General features: G+C 55.5%; 2 protein-coding genes across 2 annotated transcripts; one reads left to right on the top strand and one right to left on the bottom strand.

Moving 5' to 3' along the window:
* Window positions 1-306: 306 nt before the first annotated feature.
* On the bottom strand, window positions 307-14,054 carry LOC140901046 (patatin-like phospholipase domain-containing protein 6). Its single transcript, XM_073319215.2, has 11 exons — window positions 14,049-14,054; window positions 11,932-11,970; window positions 10,697-10,929; window positions 10,076-10,232; window positions 9,197-9,285; window positions 8,572-8,599; window positions 8,319-8,388; window positions 4,562-4,678; window positions 1,665-1,813; window positions 947-1,099; window positions 307-354 (listed from the first exon to the last, which is right to left on the bottom strand). Exons 1-11 carry the CDS (start codon window positions 14,052-14,054, stop codon window positions 307-309), a joined length of 1,089 nt encoding a protein of 362 aa, XP_073175316.1.
* Window positions 14,055-14,283: 229 nt separating this feature from the next.
* On the top strand, window positions 14,284-26,454 carry MCOLN1 (mucolipin TRP cation channel 1). The gene is made up of 8 exons (XM_073319216.1): window positions 14,284-14,291; window positions 14,548-14,644; window positions 15,462-15,561; window positions 16,182-16,288; window positions 16,967-17,116; window positions 18,798-18,899; window positions 25,757-25,963; window positions 26,425-26,454. Exons 1-8 carry the CDS (start codon window positions 14,284-14,286, stop codon window positions 26,452-26,454), a joined length of 801 nt encoding a protein of 266 aa, XP_073175317.1.
* The last annotated feature ends 654 nt before the right edge of the window (window positions 26,455-27,108 follow it).

Below are 27,108 nucleotides of genomic sequence, written 5' to 3' on the forward strand. Positions count from 1 at the left end.
GCCTGGGTCAAGTACTAGCTGATGGAGAGTGCTGGGCCTAGTGGCCGCCCCTCCACCCTGCGGTGCGTCCAGGCCAGGTCCCACTGCATACTGGAAGATGCAGAAGGGCTGCTGACCCCAGCAGAACCCTGGCCATTAACTGAGTGGAACCAGGCTGGCCTCAGGACTCCAGCAGCAGATGCAGGCCGGGGGGATCTAGCGCAGGATAGGCTCCAGTGCCCCAGCTACATGCAGGCCGCAGTCTCCAAGTGCCAGCCCTGGGCCTGCAGGCTCCATCTGTCCCAGTGCGGGAGCAGGCGGCTGGGCTCACTCCTGGGGCGGGGAGTTGCGGTGCCGCAGACTCTTCTCCTCATCCTGGAAGGAGAAGACACCGTGTGATGGCACAGCCCCAGCCCCCGGGGAGAATGGGGCCCAGCCAGCCACCAAGGGGCAGGAGGGGGCAGCAGTGCTGCTGTCATGGTGGGCCCTTGCCCTCAGGCCAGAGAGCTCAGGGCCAAGAAGGACCAGCAGGACAAGTGTGAACTCAGACTACAGCCCAGTCAGTGGCTGAGCGGAGAACACACACAGGGCCTCTCCCTACCTGGGCACAGCCCATGGCCCAGATTGGGGCCTCCCACCCACCCCGGCCAAGCGCAGCCCCCAGCCTCCCATACCCTGCTGAGCACAGACCCCACCCTCCCCCCAGATCAGGACCTCCCACCTGCCCCACCCCCGGCCGAGCACAGACCCTCCCCTGGCACCCCAGATTGGGGCCTCCCACCCTCTCCACCCCTGCCCGAGCACAGACACCCCCCCCACCAGATCAGGGCCTCTCACCCCCAGGCCAGTGCAGCCCAGGGTCCAAATCAGGGCCTCCCACCTCCCCGCCCCCAGCTGAGCACAGACACCCCCCCAATCAGGGCCTCCCACACTCCCCACCCTCACGGCCCAGGCCATCTGGACTCACGTAGATCTCGTTGAACTTGCCAAAGTCCATGGTTTTGAAGTGGTCGATGGGCGGGCGAATGTATTCGCAGTAGGAGCTCAACTTTACTACCTCCAGCTGGCGCACACACAACACATAGGCCAGATGTGACTGGATCTCCGCCATGTCGGGCACCTGTATGTGTGTGGGGAAAAACAGGAGTGTCCTGCAAGGGGCTGGATCAGCCCCACCTGGGACAGCATCCTGGGGCAGGAGGCTGCAAGGGACAGTCTCTCCTACTTTCTGCAGGTCTGACTCCCCTCCAGCTGGCTCAGTCCAGCTGAGTGGCTGGAGCCGGATCCCAGCAACTGCTCCTGGGGCATCAGGAGTGACTGTGCCCAGCCAGCCTGAGGGAAGCCACCTGGCTGCCAAGGCAGGCCCGCATGCTCAGGCAGGAGCAGCCCTGGGAGGCAGGGGCTGTGGTGGAAGGGACCCTGCCAGCACCAAGGGCTGTCGCTGCCCTTGGGGTAGAGGGCAGAGTCACAGAAGGGGAGAGGGATGGTGAAAAGCCCCAGCCCTGGGTGGGTGGGGCCCGCCTGCCTCCCCTCACATGCCCCCCCGGCCTGCAGCATGTGTCAGGTGCGGCCCAGGTGGCTGGGGGGACGTGCCTGCAGGCAGCAGGAGAGATGGGGCAGATTCCCCTTGGAGGGGGCTCGGGCACGGAAGCCCCCAGGGCAGGGCAGGGCAGGGCAGGGCTCACCTTGACCTTCTGGGTCCAGGGATTGAGGCGTTTCCACAGCAGCCACCAGCCTGAGAGGCTGTCGCCGTAGTTGCAGAGGTCAGTCTCGTCCTGGCTGCCCACGTCGATGGCGACCACTGTTTTGGCGCCCATGGTCCGGGCAATGTCCGCTGGCGTCAGAGAGAGCGTGTCAGGGGCGGCGGCCCGGCAGGGAGTGGCACTGCCGGCTCCCCATGCTCCTGCCTGTTGCCATTAGGGCAGCTCCCCGCCCCATGCCCCAACCACAGCTGGGGAGCAGGGCAGAACCCCAGCCACAAGCAGGAGGTGGGGAGCAAAGCCAGGTTTGCAGCAACCACTTTTCTCCCCTCACCCCCATTTGCGTGGGAGGCATGACCAGCATGAGAGCAGGCGGGGTAGGTGGGGGTGGCTCCGCAGCACCAGGGAGTCCAGGGACCCCTTCCCACTAGCACTGCCCAACTGGCCAGGCGTGGTGCTTCCCAGTGCAGGGTCCAGCATGGCTAGATCTTCCCCATCCCCCCTCTGACTTTCTCTGTGTGAAGTGCAGGTCCAGCTCACCCAGCCTCCCCCGGCTGGCTCTGTTGTGCCTGGGAGCTCCCCCTCCATGGCACATTCAGAGGGCAGTAGGAACCCGCAACTCGTCCCAGGCAAGGACCCCTGGCCAGACAAGCTGCAGCAGGACTGTCCCACGCTGAACTCTGGACTCCAAGCTGCGACAGGGACAGCCCATCGCAGTGCTGGGGAGGGCCCAGTGCAGCTCCAGGGGCAGTGTGTAAATGGCTGTCTGCCAAAGACCTGCTGAAGGCTTCACCCAAGCCCGTGACTGCCAATGGGTGCAGTCTCTTCTGTTAGGCTCCATGGAAGGAGCAATTAAGCCCCTTTATGGAGTGAGGTAACTAAACAGAAGCCATTGCCCAAGGCCCTGGGTGTGTCACATGGCAAGGCCAACCATCAGCTGAACTGTGTGAGCTGAAGGCTTCCCTGTAAGTTTTTGTAACATTTTTTTGAAAGTGTGTGACTCAGTTTCCCTATTGTGTAATGCTACCTCCTGGGTATGAAGGGGCTAATCACTCCTCAGGGACAGGGAGATGAGCTGTGGGTGTTACAGAGGCAGGTCTGCGGTGGTTTGAATGAACTATCAAGAACTGTCCCCACATGGACAAAGTTGCCTCGGAGACACCCTGAGCGGACAGTGACTGTCACAGACTGGGAGCTGAGGGGAGCCCTGCAGGACAGCCGCGGAGACAAAGAGAGCAGGTGTATGTGTGTGGAGGGGGTTAAGATGGCTGCTGCCCAGCCAGAAGATTGAGAATGCAGGCGGATTGGAGCAGAGGCTACTGCTAACAAAGGCTCTGAGTTCAGACAGACTTGAGCCCCTCGGTCCTGGAGTCCAGGTGACTAATGACGGGGCCGTGGTCTGAACAGGCTGTGCAGCGTCACTGCCACTCCCTGCTGGCTGCATTGTTGCCAAAAGGGTCGAGTCTCCCACGGGGTCTACACTCAGCTGGACTCACTGGGGAGCCCCGGCGAGAAGCAGGGGGGCTGGAGCCTGAAGTCTCAGAGTCGTGGGGCTCGCCCTTGCAAAGAGGAGGCCTGAGGCCTAGCACAACCATAGGGGCATCCTGAGCATGATGGGCACCCTGGGACACCAGGACAGAGGGGGGACTGGTTGAAGCTGTGAGGACCTGAACTGAGCAGCCAGCGGCAGTAGTAATGGTGGGGGCGGCCATGACGGGGACAGAGACAGAGCTCTGGGGGGACAGGACAGGCAGCTGGGAAATCGGGACCAAGGAACGTGCCTGCTGCTGTTTGCTCCTGCTGCTCCCATGTGAAGGCGGCTGGGGGCGTTCTCAGTCCACAGACAGAACCACCTGGTTCTCCCTGTAGGAGGAGGCCCCGGCAAGGCCTCACTTCACTGGGGCTGAAGGGGAACAGGGACATTCCAGGGCCTGACAGGCCCACGCTCAGCCCAGCTCCTGCATGTAGCGATGGGAACCGCCACTCGTGGAGCCCGCTCGGCCCAGGGCATCAGCAACAAGGCTGGTGCTCCGTTCCAAGCAGCCAGACCCCGCCCCTCCCCGGGGCTGCCTGCCTGCGCTGGTACCATTTGGCTGCAGCACGGATCGGCAGGTGCTGATGCACGAGGCTGAGCTCAGTGCGACTCCACGCAGCTGCAAAGGGAACCTGGTTCCTTGGGACCTGAGGCTGTTTGCTCTGGAGCCTCAGGTACAAGCCTCCCCCGTCCCTGCTCGGGGGCTTGTGGGGCCAGGGGCTGAGGGAAAAGCTCAAAACCTCCATGGGTAAAGAGCTGGGCATGGTTCCAGTTGGGGAGCAGCCTGGGGTTCTTCTGTGGCCTTTGCTCCAGTTTAAGAAGCCCTCACCCAGGCCGGGGCCCAGCACTGCGGTTCCATAATGTCCAGCCCTCAGCCTGACTCCAAGGGGGAGGCAAAGCAGGGACCCCCCGACCCCCCAAACCCATTCCCCACTTGGGATGCCAGGGACAGCAGACAGCAAGAACGCAAAGGAGCCATTGGGGAAGAGCTGCTCCCCTACACACACATATAACATGAGCCTGCCCAGCTGGCCATGGGCCCAGGTGCTGCACCAGCCCCGCAGGGTGGTGGGAGGGAAGCCCCACTCCCTGAGCAGGATCCCCACTTCGGGTGAGTTGCTGGTTTTAACGATAACATTCCTCCAGCCCCACAGAAGGGCAAGAGGCCCGGGCCCCAGCTCAGCCGTGAGGAGGCTCTAGTGCTGCGGAGACACCAGAGGGGGGCGATGGAGACGCGCCAGGGCAGAGCCAGGCGACGGGGGCAGGGAACTCTGGCAGCAGTGGTGCCTCCCCCGGTGGCCTGCTTCGCGGTCTGTGAGCAGCGTCTCCATCAGCGGCAGGTACTTGCCTGGCAGGTTGTTGGTGTAGCCACCGTCCATCAGTAAGTTGCCATCCTTTGGGTCACAGAGTGGTGGCAGGTACCCGGAAAGGGTCATGCTCGCTCGCACATACCGCCACAGTGAGCCTAACCGGCAGGAACAGACACAGTCAGGAGACGGCCTCTTGCAGGCCCGGAGCCCCGGGGAAGGGAGGGCGCCCCGGCACCCAGGCTGGGGAATCTGCACAGTCCTTGGAGCCAGCGAGAGACTAGCCAACTGCCTAGAACTCAGCCAGGGGTTGGGTCCCGTCCTTGCCCCTTGCTCTGGAAGAGCTGGTGCCTTGGATTGACTCCCAAAGGCCTCAGGAGAGACCGAGCACCTGGCCTCGTGGCCGAGGCTCCCAGCACCGGCCCCCATGAGGTGCAGATTTCTCAGCTTGAGCAGCACACATCTGGCCGGGGTGCTGGGATCCAGCCTGTGCCCTCAGGCCTGTCAGAACCAGCCCTCGCCAGGGAAGGACAAGCTATGGCATGGAAGGAGGCAGTGGCTGCAGCCCAACTTGGGGCGGCCGTGGCAGAGTATGGTGGGCAGGGGTTGCAGCCAGTTGCCACCCCGGCCCAGCCTGGCCCTCCCTTCCAAGCCACGCAGGTCATCCCCGTGGCCCAGGGCCCGAGGAGCGCATGATGCTGACCTGGGACATTGTTAACATAGCAGCCGTCCACAAGCAGGTGGCTGTCCTTGGGGTCGCAGAGAGGAGGCAGGTAGGGGGGGTAAGATGCACTGGCTCTGACGTTGCGCCATACACTGCCTGCTGGAGGGAGAGGAGACAGTCACAGGGCACGGGGACAGCACAGACGGAGAGAAGACAGGAAACGACAGGACAGAAGCTTCAGAAATCCAGATGCCTTCTTTGGAGTAGGGGTACTGGGAGGTCTCCCCAGCCTGGCAGGGAGAGGGCACACCGGCTCAGACAAGGGGCGGTCTGTGCTAGGAGTCAGGCTGGGTGTGGGAACAGGTGCCACCCCCAGCCTAATAGAGGGACAGACCCTTGTGACATACCCAGAAATCTGCCCCCCACCAGAGGAGGGACCAATTCCCTGAACACCCGTCCCCCTCAGCCCACTCCAGCTAGTGGTGGCTACACTGACAACTGGGCTGGGCTATTCTACCTACCCCAACGCCCTGCTCGCTCTCCCTGCCATGGGGCAGTGCCAGGCCCTGGCCCAACGAGACGCTGCTGTGTGCTTGCTGGCAGAAGGCTGCCCGGCAACACGCACACGGGCATGTTGGGACCAGCACTCAAGGGGCTGCGGGACCCTGGGGGCCAGGCCAGCTCGGGAATGAGGCTGCGCAGGCTATGACTTCAGTTGGCTGTCAGGAGCTCTTTGCAGGACTTTGCCTCAGCCTGCAGCCTCCACCTTAGACAGAGCTCTTCAGCGCCCAGGGCTCAGACGCCAGGACAGGACTGTCCAGGCCCGGAGGCAGCAGCACAGGCTGGGCACTGCTGGCCCAGGAGGAGATGGAGGCACACGCTGAGATGGGGGTTCAGGGGGTCCCCAATCACTGCAGGAGGCAGAGGCCCCATTCCATGGGCTTTGGGGGAAGGGCTTCAGCTGATGCCTCTGGATGCCAGCTGAGGACCCCTGGGTAGGACAGCAGGGTCCTGGTAGGGAGAAGGCCTTCCCCTGGCATCTGCCCAGGAAGAGAGCACTCACACGCACACAGACACGCAGCAGAGCCAGCCCTGCCCCTCCCTGACCCATCTCCCTGGCCCCTGGCCCATGGACGCAGTGAGTTAGGGGTGAGTGGGGTTAGTTGGCGTTAGGACAGACAAGCAGGCAGAGTGAGAGCCAGGCAGTTACAGCTGCCGGGGCACCCCGTGGACAGGCATGGATGGATCAATGTCCCAGGTGAGATCAGGCGCCTGTGACAGACAAGGCACAAGATGAGGACCGAGGGCAGAGACTGAGTTTGAACCAGCAGCTCCCCCCTCCTACCTCTCCAGGGAGCCCTCAACCAGCACCAGCACCTAAGTGCAAGGACGGAACGCTGCCCCTTGTCCGCCCCAGCCCCGCCACACGCACCCCCCTCCACCTGCCTCCCCCAAGAGCCTCCAACCACCACCGCCTGAGTGCAAGAACAGAACGCTGCCCCTTGTCTGCCTCAGCCCCAGCCTCACCACACACACACGCACCCCCATAGCAGGCCCTCGCTCCACCCAGGGCTCCCAACCACCACCACCCAAGTGCAAGGACAGAATGCTGCCACAGCTCCCCCCACTCACCCAGAGCTGCCCCTGCTGCTGCTGCTAACACGCCATCCAGCTGGCCCAATGGGGGTGTCAGATGACAGGAGGGCCGCTCAGGCCAGACGTGAGGGGCAGGGGGCAGCAAGGTTAGTGTGTCCCATAGCCCCATCTTGTGTTCTCTCCACACAGTCAGGGGTGGAGGGTGTTACCAGGGGTTAGTGAGTAGCAGAATTGTTACAATCAGGGAACAGGGGAAGAGCCAGACAGGGACCAAGTGGGCAGCAGAGTGTGGGAATGGGCAAGGGGGAAGGGAGGGTCCAGCTCTGACCAGGAGCAGCGTCAGCAGCTCTTGGGCCTGGGTTCTGCTGGCCCAGGCTGGCCCTTGCTGCCCCCAGAAAGATAGGAATGGTGTTTGGCTGCTTGGGGATTCTGGGCCCTGAGGCCAGGTGATCAGGGGGAGCCAGCAGCTCCTGCTGCCACGGGCAGAGCCCTGGGTGGGGGAAGCCCCCAGGCTCTGGTGTTTGGCCCCAGTCAATTTGGGCTGAGTGCTCCCTATAAGGGGTGCCCCAGCCCCTGGGAGAGCAGCCAGGGCTGCTGCGGAAGGAGGGGGTGGCCCAGAGCCTGGCTTCGCCTGTAGCCCAGCCCTGGCAGCAGAGCTAGCGCTCCCTGTGCCACCAACAGCAGCTTCTGCCCTGGCTCTCTCGCAGGGGTGGGGGCGTCTCTCCTTTATTTCAGCCCATCACTCCTAATTAGACCTCTGGAGCCCTGCCCTGACAGCCCCTGCCCTCCTTTCAGCCCTTTCCTGTAACATTATCCTTCTCTGCAGGGCAGGGCGCCGAGGGGCCCTGACAGGTGTGGGGGCAAAGACATTGAGATGGCCATGCCCAGCCCAGTCCCTCACTGTGTTAGTAGATGGCTTGGCAGTCGGGTGGCCCATGCCAGCTGATGTGGGCTAGGGGTTACAAGCACTGCTTCCTGGGGGGCAGGGGGCACTCTCTAGAGCAGGCGATAACCTGCTCCCATCCTTAGAAACATCGGTTCGGCACCTGAGGGGCGGCAATGCTCAGCTAGGGTTGCCAACCCTCCAGGTTTGGCCTGGAGTCTCCCGGAACCAGCATCGATCCCCCGGCGTCTACTGAAAGCCATCCAGGAGATTTTGATAGGCTATTTTAAGGAAACGACATTATGTCATGTTGGAAAAAAAAAATCTCCTGAAATAGCTTCAGTCAGAGTAGGCCTCCCTAAACTGAGCCCAGGCCTGGCCTGGCCACGTGGACCCATCGAGCACACACACAGCAGGGCTCTTTGGAGAGAGCCAGCAGGGGCCGAGACAGGCCAGTGAGGCCCATTACTCTCAGCAACCAACCAGGCTCCACCCCACAGGCTGCGCTCCTGGCTCAGGGTGGGGGGCAGGGAGAGGCCTCTGGCTCTGGGCCCTCACATGAGCAGGATGCTGAGGACTTGGGCCCCAACAGCCAGGGCGCCATGCACCTCGTGCAGCCTGGGACACGCCACGGGTGTGGGGCGCAGGCGCTTACCGTCCTTGTGGACCCGCATGGCCGAGGCTGTGATGTCTGTCGTCACGTTGAAGTAGGGGAGCCACAGATCCTGCAGGGGCACAAAGGGCTAATCAGAGACGTGGGGGCTGTGCAAGGCACCACGCTCCTTGGGCAAGGCCGGGCTCCAGGGAACACCGCTGCCGGCAGGGGGCGTTGCTCAGGGCTGCCCAGCAAGAGGCTACTTTGAGTGTTCTGCACCAGGACCCCCGCCCAGCTTCCTGGATCTCCCTACCTCAATCTGCTTGTCCTGGAAGACCTTGTTGATGCTGGTGTTGCCGGCACCCAGTGCCGAGAGGCTGAACAACAGCTTGAGTGGTTCGTTACCCGGTGTGCTACACCCAATAATCACAACGGGGTGGAGAAGCAGAAAAGTTTATTTGCAGCTGCAAAAAGGTACAGGGAGAATAAAATCTCAAATCCTGCACACAGAGCAGGAAGTTACACAGGCTTTTATACATCCTTTTTCCCAGCATACCTATCCAATAGCAAGCTGCCCCAAGTATCCATATAGCCAGCCAATCCAGTTCCCAGCTAGTTCCCTGATTCTCTGTATCATTTGTTAAACCATACATAAAGCTGCTTTAGTCAGCATTGTTCTTCCATATCTCCCCTGTTTGGCCTTGCTTAGTTTCAGGCAGTCTGACTCTGCAACATACTGTTGCAGATTCTCAGCATAACTGCTGTGTGTGCCTCCAGGCAGGGGGGCCAAGGACACTTGGGCCTAGTACGCAGAGCTGCTGCGAGTGCCTCCAGGCAGGAGGGGGGGCCAAGGACACCTGGCCTGGTGCGAGGGGGCTTCATCGATACTCGTGGTCTGCCATCCCCTCGAGTTACCTAGTGGCCATGCCCCAGTGTCCCTAACACTGGTGTTGAAGGCTGAGCCGGAGAACATGGAGGTGATGGGGTAGGTGAGGTCCAGAACCGTCTCAAACACGGAGTTCATGCTCTGCAGGAGGAGGGCGGGGGGTCACTCCGCGGGGGGCACAGCCCAGCACAAGCAGTGTTCGGAGTCCAGGCTCATGGGGACAGGCAGGGAGGATTGTCGGGGAGCCGGCAGCGAGCCTGAAGCTCACAGGACACTCACTCACTGCATGTGGCTGTGAAGCAGGCGGTGCTCTGGTGCAGCCCCTCCACTTGGCATGCTAGCCCCGGAACTGCTGGTGGGGGGTGGCATGTCCTCCAGCCAAAGCACTGTGTGCCAACTAGCATGACGGCTTGTTACTGGGGATGCTGCGGTTCCCACCGGAACCCCCCTGCTGCCCGAGCCTGCTGCATGCGCAGCAGAGGCTGCCGTGCCTAGCAGCACAATGCTGCAGCGCGCCATGGGGCTCTCCGCTCCAAGCCAAGCAGACGTCCCAGGGCCAAAGGGAGGACAAACCCCCATAGCCTGCAGGCTTGCCTCTGAACTCACAGGGCAGAGCTGCACAGCATGAGCAGGGGGCAGAGACGCCTGCAGCAGAGAGAGCCTGGAGGGTCTCTAGGCCCCCTCAGGCAGAGCGATCAGGCCCCAGTGCATGCTGGGACCTCTGTATTGCACTTGCTGGCCGTGACGCCCAGCTCCCAGTGCAGCCCTGGGCCTGCTGCCAGCGGCTGTGGGGAAGGCTGGGTCACGGGATGGCAGCTCTGGGAGGGGCTGGTTTGGGGAGTTCTCCTGCTCCCACCCTCCCAAGTCTGGCCCTGCCCACGGCACACCCACCCTGTGTCTGCCCCACCCCACAGCAGGCCTTGCCCCTCACCTTGGCCCATTCACGGGCACGCTGCTTGGTGCGCACAGCACTGCGCTCTTCAGCATAGAGAGCCCCGATGAAGGAGCCAATGGATGTGCCCCCGATCAGGTCAATAGGGATCCCGGCCTCCTCCATGGCCGTGATCACCCGGATGTGGGAGCAGCCCCTGGGGGAGAGGGGGGGCTCAGAGACCAGTGGCAGGCAGGGAGCCTGTCCCAGGGCCCATCACACGGCCCCAAACTCTGCAACCTGCCACACAGCTGCCATGCCTCCAACAGGCCAGGCGGTATGCAATGGTGCTCCCAGCATGCACTGCTCTGGGCAGGGTGGTGGGCAGCAGGGTCACTGTCCCAGCCCCACTCCCACGACTCTTATTGAGAGGGAGTGTTCATGTACCACTAGGGACATGGGGCTGGGAACGAGGACTCCTGGGTTCTATCCCCGGGTTTGTCCCCCCGGCCCACTGTAAAGCTGGGGTTGTGGATGCCTACGGCCCCCCTTTGGGGGCAGGTTTGCGCCTGGGTGCAAAGGAGTACCATGGGAATTCAGTGCCCCAGCAGCTCTGTGCCCACCCCCATGGGGTTTTGTCTTCCTTAGCACAGACAGCTTCGCCGTCTGGCACCATGCTACACCAGCCCAAAGGGTCCTGGGGACGAGAGGGACATCCTGGGGATGAGTACCAGCTTGTTGGGGCTCCGGCGGGAGAAGACACGGCGTGGGCACTTGATATGAAGGTGTCCTGAGCACCAGCTGCACATGTTGAGCCACTCAACGGTGCGGGAGGGGCTGGGGCCGTCCTCCCGGTGCAGCAGAATCAGCTGCTTCAGGGCACGCACGGCTGTGTTCTCCAGCATCTGCTCCAGCTGCAAGGGCAGAACAGGGGCCCCTAGAATGAGTCACCTCCCCGGTGGAATGATCCCCGCCCCAGCACAGCACACACAGCCCCATCCCAATGCACAGATGCCCGCCCCGCACAAGCCTCCATCCCTGCACGACATATACAGCCTCTGCACAGCCCCCTCAGCAGGCAGTTCCCCCTCCCCCCTCCCAGCATGAGTCTGCTGCAGCCCAGCCCAGCTCATAGCCCCCCCCAGGATGAGCCCCCCACCCCTGTATGGCACGCACAGCCCTTTCCAGCAGGAGTCTGGAGGGAAGTTGCAGAAGGGACTTGGAAGCTGGTCACAGATTCCCACACCAGAGAGGACCACTGTGATCATCAAGTCTGACCTCCGCCTGATGCAGGTTAGAGGACTGCCCCCAAGGATTCCTAGAGCAGATCTTTTAGACCAGTGACTCTCAACCTTTCCAGACTACTGTACCCCATTCAGGAGTCTGATTTGTCTTGTGTACCCCAGGTTTCACCTCACTTCAAATCTACTTCCTTACAAAATCAGACATAAAAATACAGAAGTGTCACAGCCACACTATTACTGAAAAATGGCTTCCTTTCTCATCTTTACCATATAATTATCAAATAAATCAATTGGAATATAAATACTGTGCTTACATGTCAGTGTGGAGTGTACAGAGCAGTATAAGCAAGTCATTGTCAGTATGAAATTTTAGTTTGTACTGACTTCGCCAGCGCTTTTTATGTAGCCTGTTGTAAAACTAGGCAAATAGCTAGATGAGTTGATGTACCCTGGGAAGACCCCTGTGGACCCCCAGGGGTACACGTATCCATAGGCGCTGACTCCGTGGGTGTTCCGAGGTTGGAGCACCCACAGGGAAATATTAGTGGGTGCTCTGCACCCACTGGCAGCCGAGCTCCCCTCACCCCCTGCCCCACCTCCTCCTCATTCGCCCCCTCCCTGAGCGTCCCTGCCACATCCCTGCTCCTCCACCTACCTCCCAGCGCTTCCCACCTGGCCGCCACCAAAGAGCTGTTTGGCGGCGTTAGAACGCTGTGGGAGGAGGGGGAGGAGCGGGAACACGACGCGCTCAGGGGAGGAGGCGGGGAAGAGGCGGGGATTTGGAGAAGGAGTTGGAATGGGGGCAGGGCAGGGGTGGGGCCTCATGGAAGGGGTGGAGCATCCAAGGGAAAGAGGGGAAGTTGGTGCCTATGCACGTACCCCTGGTTGAGAACCACTGTTTTAGACAACATCCCATCTTGAATTTAAAATGTCGAGCGAGGGAGAATCCACTGCCACCGCTGGTCAGTTGTTCCAATGGTTAATCACTCTGTCTGTCTCCTCTCTGACTTTGTCTAGCTTTAAGAAGAGCCCTGCAAAACCGCGGATATCCGCTTTATATCTGGGGATGTGGCTATCCGGGGACCATTTTCCGGCTTGCGACTCAGATGCACATACAGATGTTGTTTCCGTGCAGGGCTCTGCAGAACATGCTAAGCCAAAGGGAGCGGCTGTCATCAGCCCTCAGGCTCCAGCTCAGCTCTCTCAATCATATAGGCCTAGCCCGCTGAGCATCCTGGGAGTTGTAGTCCCCAGCTTGCTTGGACAGAGGAGATAAACTACAGCTCCCAGAAGGGAGTGAGCCAAGTGCCATTTGAAAGAGGTGCGGTTGTATTTTACATTAGCAAGTGGCAACTGCGGTGCTGTGAGGAGAGCAGCCTGTCTGTCCCGGCCGGGTCTGCGTGCGCTGGACCCGCCGCGGCTGCATAGGGCTGTCCGAGCCACTGGGAGGGTGGCGCTGCACATGAGGGCTCAGGATTGTAGCCTCCCTCTCTGGAGTGGGGCAGGATGTAGGGTTGCCAACCCTCCAGGATTGGCCCGGAGTCTCCAGGAATTAAAGATTAATCTTTAATTAAAGGTTATGTGATGTGATGAAATCTCCAGGAATACATCCAACCAAAATTGGCAACCCTAGGCAGGAGGGACAGAGCCATCGGGGGGCAGTTGGTGTCACGGAGTCCCTGGGCGATGCTCTGGAACTGCTCCCCATGACGCCAGGCAGGACTCTGGGGCAGTCCCCTTCCTATGAGCAGCCTGTCTTTAGGACACACAGCTCACACAGCTTCCACCTTCCTGGGTCTGACCTCGGAGCATTCAGCATCCTCTGCCCCTCCGTGCGCTTCCCACAGCGAGTCCGCTCAGGCGGGGCTCCTGGGGAAGCCAGAGGGTCCTGCACCCCAACTCCGCAGTCAGACGTGACTCTCAGCCAGCCAGTAAAACAGAAGGTTTATTAGACGACAGGAACATGGTCTAACACAGAGCTTGTAGGTGCAGAGAACCGGACCCCTCAGCTGGGTCCATTTTGGGGAGCAGTGAGCCAGACAACCACGTCTGTCCCCAGCCAGCCCCAAACTGAAACTCCCTCCAGCCCCTCCTCCTCTGGGCTTTGTCCCTTTCCCCGGGCCAGGAGGTCACCTGATTCCTTTGTTCTCCAACCCTTTAGCTCTCACCTTGCAGGGGGGAAGAGCCCAGGCCATCAGTGGCCAGAAAACAGGGTGTCGGCCATCCTCTGAGTCCAGACTCCTGCACACACATGCCCTCTAGGGCTCTGCAGTGATTATACACCCTTACACCACCCCCTAGATACTTAAGAACTGCATAGGGGAAACTGAGGCACCCCCACACTATTCAGAGGAAACATTAAGAACAGTCCCACTTTGTCACAGTTGGGGGTCGGGGACTTGGCACAGCCCTGTGTCACTGCTGCACGGTGACCTGTGACGCTGTTAGTAGAGCCCTGGATATCCGTGGGTATCTGCAGATATCCCCATTCAGGGATGCAGAGATCCACGGACAATTTTTGCGGATCACGGATCGGATGCGGATATATATTTTTGTATCTGTGCAGGGCTGTAGCTTTAACTATCAGTGACTGGATCACGTTAGACCTTCGTCAGCTAGACTGATGATCCCAGTATCAAATATCTGTTCCCCAGGTAGGAACTGAGATCTAGTCACCCCCTAACCCTCTCTTTGTTATACTAACTAGATAGAGCCCCGTGAGTCTGACTCTAAGGTAGGTTTCTAATCTTTTAATCTCATGGCTCTTCTCTGACCCCTCTCCAATTTACCCACATTCTTCCTGAATTGCAGGCTGCAGAGCTGGACACGGGATTCCTGTAGCAGCTGAACCAGTGCCAGATACGAGGTTAAACCTCCCTCCTCCTACTTGAGATTCTCCTGCTTATGCATCTCAGGATTGCATTAGCCCTTCTGGCTACAGCATTGTGCTAGGCGCTCATGTTCAGCTGCAGTGTAAAGACATTACCTTGGTTTCCCTTTAGGCTGTGTTATCAAGTGGTTGGGATGGAGCAGTGAGTCAGAATTCTGGGTTCTGCTCCTGGCTCTGCCACTGCTCCCGTGATTTCAGCTAAGTTGCTATTTCCCCATCTGTAAATTGGGCCAACACCAGCTTCTTAAGGGGGGGTGGCCTGTGTAGCTTTGGGCCGAAAAGGGCAGTATGGTGCTGAGTTTCTAGCTGTGAAGAGCAGCTCCCTCGTGGAGTGATTGAATGGTATGGTCCATTCCATTCCGAAGATGTCCTGTTAGTCTGATCACTGTCTCCTGCAGGCTCATTAACGTCACCATCCAGTTTAAACTGAAGGCCATCAACATCCAGACGATCATTAACAATGAGATCCCGGACTGCTACACCTTCACCATCACTGTGAGTAACCCTGGCCCAGCTCTGAGCTGCACCTGCTTGCGCCAGAGAAATACATAGCCAGCACTCCCCTAGGTCTGCAGCTGCCTGAGGGAAGCATGGGAGTTTGGGATGAGTTAGAGATGGACAAGCCGTTAGCCTGTACAACCTTCTTCCTGGGAGACCACCCCACAGCCTGGTCGCTCTCGCTGTCAGGGAACGCTCGCTCTTGAGCAAAGGAGTGGTCAGGCTGAATTCCTCCGAGCGATGTGCCCCTGGGCCAGCAAGCGAGGGCAGGTAGCTCTTTGGGCTGAGTCCCTGGGGTGGTGAGCAGCCGTGACATAGGAGGAGGGAGCCAGGGAGGAGGCCAAGGTTTCTGGCTGTGGTGCAGTTCTAGTGGGGCTCTCAGCTGGAAAGACACTGTGAAATTGCCCTTGCTCCACAGTGCCACCTGCTGACTCAAGCAACGAAGTCTGCTGCTGCTCATTCCTCTTGCCCCTGCAGAACCAGCTCAGGAGCTGGATTCCAACTGGCTCATGCGTCTGAGCCAAGAACTCTTCCCAGAGAGCCAGGAGGAGCCCAGCTGGGCTCCCTGAGCCTGCGGGGCTGCCAGGTGCACCCTCTCTGCATGGCTGCTCGCTGAGCAGGTTCTCCGTCAGAGGGTCAGTGTGAGACCCAGCTGTGCTGCTGGCACATGCTGCCTGGCAGAGCAGGACTATAATAAGGGACTGAGAGTCCTGCGGCAGGAGCAGGGCTGGTGAGGACTATCCAGCCAGAGAGGTTCCTGGCCATCCCATTCCCTCCTCGCTGTGCAGTAGCAGTCTTCCTCTTCCTTCACCAGATCACGTTTGACAACAAGGCTCACAGTGGCCGGGTGAAGATCAGCCTGGACAACAAAGCTGACATCAAAGAGTGCAAGGACCCCAGCGTGTATGGCCGAGGTAGGGGGTGGGAAGGGCAGACAGAATGGGGGGCAGTCTTCCTCCCCCCCCCCCACCACTGCTAACTGGAAGGGCCATTGGTTTGGCTGCGCTAGCATTGCTGTGAACCATTCAGGCCTGTCCATTCTAGACGCCCCCTTTCACAGCAAATGTGACCTCGCCTCTGGGCTGAGCCTTCCTCAGCTAGATCTGTGCCGGGGGATGATTTGGGCAGGTGGAGGGATCTGTTCAGCAGCGTTGGAGTGATCTCTGAATGACTCAGGGCAGGTGTCCATGGAAGACCATGCACCGCTCCTGTGATCGGAGCAGACACGCCTACTCCTTACTTCCTCACTCCCACGTAACTAAAATCCTGGCTTCAGGATGGGCACTGGGTGTCACCCCTGCTGTCTAGCAGGCTGATGGTGGTGGCTGCTCTCTGCTGGGCGTTCTTGGCCGGTGTGGCATGTGGGCTCCGGGCGCTGCTGTCTCCATTCTCAGACCCCTGAGCACTCCGTTCTTGTGGAGGAGCCTGTCTCCTTCGCTGCTTCTCCTCCACCGGGGCTGTCCTACACCGTACTCTGGGCTCCGCTTGGCCACCTTGGTGTTCCCTTGCTGAGGAGATCCACTGCCTCTTCCAGGAGACAACACCTTCCGCGTGTTCTTTGACGTGGCTGTGATCCTTGTTTGTGTGCTGTCCTTCATCCTGTGTGCCCGCTCCATCATCCGGGGCTTGATGCTGCAGCATGTGAGTACTGGCCTGGCCTGCTGGGCTGACCAGCATGAACCCTTCGAGTGCCACTAGGCAAACATCAAGCTCTGACAGCACAGCCCCTTGCACTCCTGCAGCCTCTCAGGAATGATGGGCCTCCACTTGGGTGTAAGGCTGTGCCTGCTGCAGCGATCCCCTTTGAGGCTGGGTCTCTCTGGCAGGAGGTAGGGTTCCCAGGGCATCTCCTATGAATCCCTTGAGGCACACATCTACTGAATAAGGCTGAGGGCCGTGGGCATCTCTGGGGGTGGAATGCCTCAGTCAGTCTGAGATGGAGCTGTCAGAGGCTGGAACCTGCTGCTCCCAGCTGAGTTGCCCTGGAGGTGAGCAGAGCATGAGACCAGTGAAGTGAGAGAACGTGATGTTCTGACCTGGTGAAAAGGGCACATATGAATTTTATTTTGAGCCAGGTGAAAATCTCTCTCTCCTGGAGCACTGGGCAGAGCTGGGAGTTTTGCTTTGTCTATTTCTCCCTCTGCAAGGTGAGGATTCTGGGAGATGGGGCCCTGCTGCTCCCACCTGGGCCTTCTCTGCCCAGCAGCCATGTTCCAAACCAAACATCCCCAAGGGACTCTTGGGAGTCCACCTCAGCCACCTGTCTGGGGAGCGTTGTCCCTGCTGTGGGTCCATCACCGCTCTCCATCCTGCTTGCAGGAGCTGGGCCATTTCTTTCAGAGACGCTACAACCAGGATGTCTCCCTGTCAGACCGCATGGAGTTTGTGAATGGCTGGTACATCCTGCTGGTGGTGAGTGATGTCCTGACAGTGTCTGGGACCATCATGAAGATCAGAATTGAGTCAAAGGTGAAGGGATGGCCAAGCATCCATTCCTGTGTGTGCTCTTCCCCCTCTCCCCCATGGGGCTGTGCCGGGGAACCCTCCCAGAGAATCTCTCTGATAAAACATCTCCTCTGCACCCTGGGAATGCTGCCAGGGCAGGGGCACTGGCAGGGTGTGCAGAGCCACTGGAAGGCCACACCTTCGCTCCCAGCAGGTGGCGGCTGCTCTCTTGTGGCTGGGGCGCTGGGATTCCTCCTTGTGCCTCCCTGATAGGGTTAGGGGCAAGGACCCTGCTCAGTCAGGCCAGAGGAGAAGAGGAAGATGCTGGTCCTCTGGGAATGCACCATTTGCCCCCTGCCAGAGCTGTTAATAGCTGCAGCCTGAGGGGATTTTCATGGAGGAACTAGAGGAACCAGCTCCCTAGCGGCCCCAGGCCAGGGCGCTCAATGGGAAAGCTCATGCTCAAATAAATTGGTTAGTCTCTAAGGTGCCACAAGTACTCCTTTTCTTTTCACAAAACAGAGAGGCAGCCAATAGCCTCACTGACAAGTGACTTTGGCTGTAGAGCTGGCAGCTTGCTGGGCATGGAGATCCCAGCCTAGGTGCAGATGTGGGCACTGCCAAACCTCCTGCCTTGGGGTCATGTTCCCTCCTAACTCAGGGCTGTTTGTAAGATCAGTGCAGTAATCCTGTGGCTCTGTAGGCTCCTGCAGAGCTTGAGGCACCATTTGCCTGTTCTGTTCCCAGCAGGGAGAGAGGGACAGGGAAGGACCCACTCTGAGACTGGGTGGCCCGACAGCTCCATATGGGTGCCGGATTGCTGCTGTCCCCATGCTCTGGAGTGAGGGAACAATCATGCCTACTGAGCACATCTGAGTGTTTAGTGAAGTCCTGGTCTGCGCAGGTCCATACAGGGCCCTGAGTGACGATCCCCCTCCAGTGTACAGCCCCTCCCCGCCACAGACGGTAACGTAGGGGACCCAAGTCACTAGGTACTTGTGCCAGGTCTTTGCCTAGTTTAAAAGGGCCCGAGTGGCTTCCTCCCTTCCCTTGGGAAACCATGCCAGGTTCCGAGCCAACCCTGTCCTGAGCCCAACCTGTTCTGGCCCTTGGCCCATCCCAAAGGGGACCCCTGGCCGGGTTAGGATGGTCAGACTCTGCTGTTGTCCTGGAGCCAGGCTTGGGAGTGATCAGTCTCCTCCTCTCCCCTCTGATTGGTCCTGTTGCTTTTCGCTGACCTGCCCTGCCCTCCCCTCGCTTGCCTCCCCACTCCAGAGGCTGCAAGGCCTTTCCTGATGCAGATCTTTTCCAATCCATCATGTTCCAAATGCATAACGGGCTGAGGGCTGCCCTCACTGTCTTGTATGGCTGCTCCTCGGGCTCTCCTGTCCACCTGCTGGTAGCTGTCAGCTGGATTCTGCTCCCCTGGCTGTAATGGATTCATAGATTCCAAGGGCAGAAGGGACCATTGGGATCATGTGGTCTGGCACAGGCCAGAGAACTTCCCCAGAGCAGAGCTCTTAGAAAAACTTCCAATCTTGAATTAAAAATTGCCAGTGATGGAGAACCCACCACAGCCCTTGGCAGAATGGTAGTGAGTGCTGGGTAGTCCGGGATACTAAGCACGTCAGCTCCTGTGAATGATGGGAGGCACGTTTGCTGTGAAGGGCGGGGCCGCCTGATGTGTCTGTGTCTGTGTCTGCAGAACTTGGCCAGCTACAACGTGTGCAGCATCCTTCTGGGCACCTCCACACTCCTGGTCTGGGTCGGGGTCATCCGCTATCTCAGCTTCTTCCAGAAATACAATGTGAGTGATGCCTGCGTGCAGACGCACGCAGCATGTAGCGAGAGAGCTCTGTCCCAGTGAGTGGCAACGCTGCTCGAGGTGCTGTATTCTGCTCGAAGCGAAGGCCTGGGCAGACTTTGCCCCCTCAATCCTGACCTGCAGCATGCCACTGCATCTCCCTACCCCTGGCTCTTCTCTCACAGCTCTGCCGATACCCCTCAATCCTGACTTGCAGCCGTGCCCCTGTGATTGCAGATGGGGTTCACCCCCCCCCAGCTCTGCCAGTGCCCCTCAGAGCTGACTTGCAACCCTCCGCTATTCCAGCCCTGCTCTCTCAGCAAACAAAACTGGAACAATTCAGTGTAAACCTGTTGTGTTAGCTAGTGCTCTGTCCACTCCACATTAGTGCTCTGAAAGAATGGGGCTTCCAATGCTCCCTTTGAGAATCATTTTGAAGCCTGCTGAAAGAACAGGAGGACTTGTGGCACTTTAGAGACTAACATATTTATTTGAGCATAAGCTTTTGTGAGCTACAGCTCACTTCATCGGATGCATGCAGTGGAAAATACAGTGGGGAGATTTTATATACACAGAGAACATGAAACAATGGGTGTTACCATACACATTGTAAGGAGGGTGATCAGGTAAGGTGAGCTATTACCAGGAGAGAAAAAAAACAAAACAAAAAACCTTTTGTAGTGATAATCAAGGTGGGCCATTTCCAGCAGTTGACAAGAACATGTGAGAAACAGTTGGGGGGAAAAATAAACATGGAGAAATAGTTTTACTTTGTGTAATGACACATCCACTCCCAGTCTTTATTCAAGCCTATTTTAATGGTGTCCAGTTTGCAAATTAATTCCAATTCAGCAGTCTCTCACTGGAGTCTGTTTTTGAAGTTTTTTTGTTGTAATATTGCAACTCTTAGGTCTGTAATCGAGTGACCAGGGAGGTTGAAGTGTTCTCCAACTGGTTTTTGAATCATATAATTCTTGACGTCTGATTCATAGATTCATAGATTCATAGATATTTAGGTCAGAAGGGACCATTATGATCATCTAGTCTGACCTCCTGCACAATGCAGGCCACAGAATTTCACCCACCACTCCTAAAAAAGACCTCACACCTATATCTGTGCTATTGAAGTCCTCAAATTGTAGTTTGAAGACCTCAAGGAGCAGAGAATCCTCCAGCAAGTGACCCGTGCCCCATGCTACAGAGGAAGGCGAAAAACCTCCAGGGCCTTCCAATCTGCCCTGGAGGAAAATTCCTTCCCGACCCCAAATATGGCGATCAGCTAAACCCTGAGCATATGGGCAAGATTCATCAGCCAGATACTACAGAAAATTCTTTCCCGGGTAACTTGGATCTTACCCCATCTAAAAACCCATCACAGGCCATTGGGCCTATTTACCATGAATATTTAATTACCAAAACCATGTTATCCCATCATACCATCTCCTCCATAAACTTATCGAGTTTAATCTTAAAGCAAGATAGATCTTTTGCCCCCACTACTTCCCTCGGAAGGCTATTCCAAAACTTCACTCCTCTGATGGTTAGAAACCTTCGTCTAATTTCTAATCTAAATTTCCTAGTGGCCAGTTTATATCCATTTGTTCTTGTGTCCACATTGGTATTGAGTTTAAATAATTCCTCTCCCTCTCTGGTATTTATCCCTCTGATATATTTATAGAGAGCAATCATATCTCCCCTCAACCTTCTTTTAGTTAGGCTAAACAAGCCAAGCTCCCTGAGTCTCCTTTCATAAGACAAGTTTTCCATTCCTCGGATCATCCTAGTAGCCCTTCTCTGTACCTGTTCCAGTTTGAATTCATCCTTCTTAAACATGGGAGACCAGAACTGCACACAGTATTCCAGGTGAGGTCTCACCAGTGCCTTATATAACGGTACTAAAACCTCCTTATCCCTACTGGAAATACCTCTCCTGATGCATCCCAAGACGACATTAGCTTTTTTCACAGCCATATCACATTGGCAGCTCATAGTCAACCTATGATCAACCAATACTCCAAGGTCCTTTTCCTCCTCCGTTACTTCTAGTTGATGCGTCCCTAGCTTATAACTAAAATTCTTGTTATTAATCCCTAAATGCATGACCTTACACTTCTCACTATTAAATTTCATCCTATTCCTATTACTCCAGTTTACAAGGTCATCCAGATCCTCCTGTAGGGTATCCCTGTCCTTCTCTAAATTAGCAATACCTCCCAGCTTTGTATCATCTGCAAACTTTATTAGCACACTCCCACTTTTTGTGCCCAGGTCAGTAATAAAAAGATTAAATAAGATTGGTCCCAAAACTGATCCTTGAGGAACTCCACTGGTAACCTCCCTCCAACTTGACAGTTCACCTTTCAGTAGGACCCGTTGTAGTCTCCCCTTTAACCAATTCCCTATCCACCTTTCAATTTTCCTATTGATGCCCATCTTATCCAATTTAACTAATAATTCCCCATGTGGCACAGTATCAAACGCCTTACTAAAATCTAAATAAATTAGATCCACTGCGTTTCCTTTATCTAAAAAATCTGTTACTCTCTCAAAGAAGGAAATCAGGTTGGTTTGGCACGATCTACCTTTTGTAAAACCATGTTGTATTTTGTCCCATTTACCATTGACTTCAATGTCCTTAACTACCTTCTCCTTCAAAATTTTTTCCAAGACCTTGCATACTACAGATGTCAAACTAACAGGCCTATAATTACTTGGATCACTTTTTTTCCCTTTCTTAAAAATAGGAACTATGTTAGCAATTCTCCAATCATATGGTACAACCCCTGAATTTACAGATTCATTAAAAATTCTTGCTAATGGGCTTGCAATTTCTTGTGCCAATTCTTTTAATATTCTTGGATGAAGATTATCTGGGCCCCCCGATTTAGCCCCATTAAGCTGTTTGAGTTTCGCTTCTACCTCAGATATGGTGATGTCTACCTCCATATCCTCATTCCCATTTATCATGCTACCATTATCCCTAAGATCCTCTTTAGTCTTATTAAAGACTGAGGCAAAGTATTTGTTTAGATATTGGGCCATGCCTAGATTATCCTTGACCTCCACTCCATCCTCAGTTTTTAGCGGTCCCACTTCTTCTTTCTTTGTTTTTTTCCTATTTATATGACTATAGAACCTTTTACTATTGGTTTTAATTCCCTTTGCAAGGTCCAACTCTACTTGACTTTTAGCCTGTCTCACTTTATCCCTACATATTCTGACCTCAATAAGGTAGCTTTCCTTACTGATCCCTCCCTTCTTCCACTCCCTATATGCTTTCTGCTTTTTCTTAATTACCTCTCTAAGATGCTTGCTCATCCAGCTTGGTCTACAACTCCTGCCTATGAATTTTTTCCCCTTTCTTGGGATGCAGGCTTCCGATAGCTTCTGCAGCTTTAATTTAAAATAATCCCAGGCCTCCTCTACCTTTAAACCCATAAATTCTTCAGTCCAATCCACTTCCCTAACTAATTTCCTTAATTTTTGAAAGTCAGCCCTTTTGAAATCAAAAACCCTAGTTGCAGATTTATTTTTGTTAATCCTTCCATTCAGTTTGAACTGAATTAGCTCATGATCACTTGAGCCAAGATTATCCCCTACAACCATTTCCTCTATGAGATCCTCATTACTCGCCAAGACCAGATCTAAAATGGCATCCCCTCTAGTCGGTTCAGCAACTACTTGTTGAAGGAATCCATCAGCTATCGCATCTAGGAAAATCTGAGCCCTATTATTATTACTAGCACTCATCCTCCAGTCTATATCTGGGAAGTTAAAGTCTCCCATGATCACACAGTTTCCATTAGTATTTACTTTATTAAAAACATTAAAAAGGGCTCTATCCATATCCAAATTAGATCCCGGTGGTCTATAGCACACCCCAAGCACTATCCTAGGGGAGGCTCTAATAGTTTTCTTCCCCAATTTAATTATTGCCCAGACAGACTCAGTCATATCCATTTCATCGCTTCTTATTTCTTTACATTCTATCTCATCATTGATATACAGTGCTACTCCACCACCTTTACCTTTATTTCGGTCTTTCCTAAACAGCACATACCCTTCAATACCTGTAGCCCAGTCATGACGACTATTCCACCAGGTCTCTGTTATACCTATAATATCTGGTTTCACTTCCTGCACCAGTAACTCTAGTTCCTCCATTTTGTTACCTAGGCTCCTTGCATTAGTGTACAAACATCTTAATTTTTGCTGTTTGTCCTCACTCACATTCTGTACCCTATTAGGCACGGTTATTTTACTACCAGTATAACCTATTAGACTTGTATCTACACTGCCCTTCCTCCTACCTACAGCTGTATCCACTCTTACTTCATTTTCTTTCCACTCTATGCTAAATTCTGGCGTGGAGATTACCTGGACATCTCCCAACCATCTCCCCCAAATTCCTAGTTTAAAGCTCTCTTAATCAGTTGTGCCAGCCTCCATCCTAGAAGTCTATTTCCTTCCCTACTCAGATGAAGTCCATCCCGAGAGAACTGTCCTCTATCCATGAATGCCTCCCAATGGCCATACATCCCAAAGCCCTCCTTATAGCACCACTGCCTAAGCCATCTATTGATAGTCATAATCTTGTCACACCTTTGTTGCCCTTCTCTAGGAACAGGCAAAATCCCACTAAAGATCACCTGAGCCTCAATTTCCTTAAGCGTCCTCCCCAGCCTAACATAGTCTCCCTTAATACTTTCCAGTGAGAATCTAGCCGTATCATTTGTTCCCACATGAAGGATAATTAGGGGATTCTTTCCCGCTCCCTTTAGAATCCTTTTTAACCTCAGGTCTACATCCCGTATCTTAGCACCTGGAAGACAGCACACCCTCCTATTTTCTGGATCAGCTCTGGTTACAGGCCTATCTATTCTTCTCAATAAAGAGTCCCCAATCACATAGACCTGCCTTTTCCTAGTGACGGTGCTATTCTCCAGTCTATCCCCTGTTCCCTCTGGCTGCAAGTTTTTTCCATTCCCATTCTCCCTTGTAATCCTTTTTAACCCATCCTGTATCCTCCTGGGGCTCATATTTGGTGTAATCTCCATTAACTCTTCCCCTTTTCCTATAGGACTAACCGCTCTTCTCTTCTTCCTTGCCCTGTCACCTTCAGTGACTACCTGCTGAGCCCCTTCTTCATTTTCCAACTCTGCAAACCTATTCTGAAGCTCTATTTCTCCTTCACTAGCCCGTCTTTTCCTCTGCCTAGTTCTTTTAGTCACATGCTTCCACTGACCACTGATATGTGTCCATTTATTCTTTTACATAGAGACTGTCCGGTTTGGCCAATGTACATGGCAGAGGGGCATTGCTGGCACATGATGGCATACATCACATTGGTAGATGGGCAGGTGAACGAGCCTCTGATAGTGTGGCTGATGTGATTAGGCCCGATGATGGTGTCCCCTGAATAGATATGTGGACACAGTTGGCAACGGGCTTTGTTGCAAGGATAGGTTCCTGGGTTAGTGGTTCTGCTGTGTGGTGTGTGGTTGCTGGTGAGTATTTGCTTCAGGCTGGGGGGCTGTCTGTAGGCAAGGACTGGCCTGTCTCCCAAGATCTATGCGAGTGGTGGGTCGTCCTTCAGGATAGGTTGTAGATCCTTGATGATGCGTTGGAGAGGTTTTAGTTTTAGTACCCAGAAGTTACCTGCTACAGGACAGGCCCAACAAAGAGAGTAACAGAACGCCACTAGCCGTCACCTTCAGCCCCCAACTAAAACCTTTTGAAATGAATTTACCTTTTCTCACTGCTTTTAAAACCAGTGGGTAGCAGCAGCGAGGAATCACCCTCTCTGTCCTATTGCCCTGTTTAGTGCAGCATAGGGTCTGGAGCCAGGTGAGGCTGCTACAACAGAACCTCTGGCCCATGGCTCGGCTCGGCCTGGCTTGGCTCTGCCAGAGCCTCTGCTCCTGGTCAGGCAGCGCTAAGCAGCGGGTGGCGAGAGAGGCAGGAGAAAGTGAGGCAAGCAGGAAATGGGAGCCCTCAGGGGCCTGTTCCTGTTGCTACCCTGCTGGGGGATGTTGGCTAGTCCCTTCCCCTCTCTGCACCCATTTGGGGAAGGGGGCTAATGGCCGGATAGAGCTTAGGGCCTTTTGCTATGAAGAGGGAAGATCTGTGTTGCTGGTAGCTGTGCTGCCATAGAATCATAGAATCATAGAATATCAGGGTTGGAAGGGACCCCAGAAGGTCATCTAGTCCAACCCCCTGCTCAAAGCAGGACCAATTCCCAGTTAAATCATCCCAGCCAGGGCTTTGTCAAGCCTGACCTTAAAAACCTCTAAGGAAGGAGATTCTACCACCTCCCTAGGTAACGCATTCCAGTGTTTCACCACCCTCTTAGTGAAAAAGTTTTTCCTAATATCCAATCTAAACCTCCCCCACTGCAACTTGAGACCATTACTCCTCGTTCTGTCATCTGCTACCATTGAGAACAGTCTAGAGCCATCCTCTTTGGAACCCCCTTTCAGGTAGTTGAAAGCAGCTATCAAATCCCCCCTCATTCTTCTCTTCTGCAGGCTAAACAATCCCAGTTCCCTCAGCCTCTCCTCATAACTCATGTGTTCCAGACCCCTAATTATTTTTGTTGCCCTTCGCTGGACTCTCTCCAATTTATCCACATCCTTCTTGAAGTGTGGGGCCCAAAACTGGACACAGTACTCCAGATGAGGCCTCACCAATGTCGAATAGAGGGGAACGATCACGTCCCTCGATCTGCTCGCTATGCCCCTACTTATACATTGAGCCTAGATGGTCACGCAGCGCTGCTCCAGCTCCCCATGTGGCTTAGCTCCAGGGTCTGCCTGGCCATACTGTACTCAGGGGCTTGGCTCTCTCTGTCCCATGTGCAGTTCCGCTCCCTCTCCATGGTGTCCGAATGCCTCTTCTCCCTCATCAATGGGGATGATATGTTCGTGACCTTCGCTGAGATGCAACAGAACAGCTACCTGGTGTGGCTCTTCAGCCAGCTCTACCTCTACACCTTCATCAGTCTCTTCACCTACATGGTGCTCAGCCTCTTCATTGCACTCATCACCGGCTCCAATGAGACCATCAAGGTCAGTCTGGGGAGTGCTGCCTTCCCTGGGCTGCAGGCTTGTCCGAGCCGAGAGCCATGTCCAACCTGCATGAAATGGACCTTGTCTCAGGTTCCCTCAGCCACCTCCGTCTTGGGGTGAAGCACAGCATGTTGGGACATGAAGCCCTTCCAGCAGGGAGTATTGTGAACTCCATGGGCTGCCCTCTTAGAGTGGTGCCAACGGTGGGCTTAGTTACCCAATGACAGGAGTGTGGGCTAGGACACGTCCCCTCCCCTGGGCCTAGCTGCAGCTGGCAGTGATCGCCTGGGGACGTGCTTTGGAGACAGCTTTGCTTGAGACCATAAGCACTTGTGTGCCTGAGCCAGCCCGTTCCCAGTACGACCCAGGGGCTCCACCAATTCAAATCCAAAGTGGCGCCACCTATGGTCCCTCCGGCCCTAGCATGTCTGGTCGTGCTGCCATTGTCCTGTTGCTGCCAGCCCTCCAAGGGCTGTGGGGAAGGGGAGTGAGGGCCCTGGAGTCTGCCCTCATGTGTACTGAGTAGGGAAGTCCTCTCTGGGGAGGCTTTGGCTTTCTCTTCAGTTCTGTGGAACTTTTCCTTCCACCACCACCCTAGGTAACCCATTCCAGTGCTTCATCACCCTCCTAATGAAATAGCGTTTCCTAATATCCAATCTAGACCTCCCCCACTGCAACTTGAGACCATTGCTTCTTGTTCTGTCATCTGCCACCACTGAGAACAGCTGAGCTCCATCCTCTTTGGACTCCCCTTCAGGTAGTTGAAGGCTGCTACCAAATCCCCCCTCATTCTTCTCTTCTGCAGACTAAATAAACTGAGTTCCCTCAGCCGCTCCTCGTAAGTCATGTGCCACAGCCCCCTAATCATTTTCGTTGCCCTCCGCTGGACTCTCTCCAATTTGACCACATCCTTCTTGTAGTGGGGGGCCCAAAACTGGACGCAATACTCCAGATGAGGCCCTCACCAGTGCTGAATAGAGGGGAATAATCACTTCCCTCAATCTGCGGGTAATGCTCCTACTAATGCAGCCCAATATGCTGTTAGCCTTTTTGGCAACACGGGCACACTGCTGACTCATATCCAGCTTCTCATCCGCTGTAACCCCAGGTCCTTTTCACCAGTTCCTTATCCACCTTTCAATTCC

This window comes from Lepidochelys kempii, chromosome 20 (genome assembly GCF_965140285.1).
Source record: "Lepidochelys kempii isolate rLepKem1 chromosome 20, rLepKem1.hap1, whole genome shotgun sequence".
Lineage (NCBI taxonomy): Eukaryota > Metazoa > Chordata > Testudines > Cheloniidae > Lepidochelys > Lepidochelys kempii.

Excerpts from the sequence above, each read along its gene's own strand:
- MCOLN1 (XM_073319216.1), top strand. Across the intron at positions 16,289-16,966 it reads GGGGCTTGATGCTGCAGCAT|GAGCTGGGCCATTTCTTTCA; the intron begins GTGAGTACTGGC and ends TCCTGCTTGCAG. Across the intron at positions 18,900-25,756 it reads GCTTCTTCCAGAAATACAAT|TTCCGCTCCCTCTCCATGGT; the intron begins GTGAGTGATGCC and ends TCCCATGTGCAG.
- LOC140901046 (XM_073319215.2), bottom strand. Across the intron at positions 9,286-10,075 it reads GTGCCCGTGAATGGGCCAAG|AGCATGAACTCCGTGTTTGA; the intron begins GTGAGGGGCAAG and ends CTCCTCCTGCAG. Across the intron at positions 355-946 it reads GCAAGTTCAACGAGATCTAC|GATGAGGAGAAGAGTCTGCG; the intron begins GTGAGTCCAGAT and ends TTCTCCTTCCAG.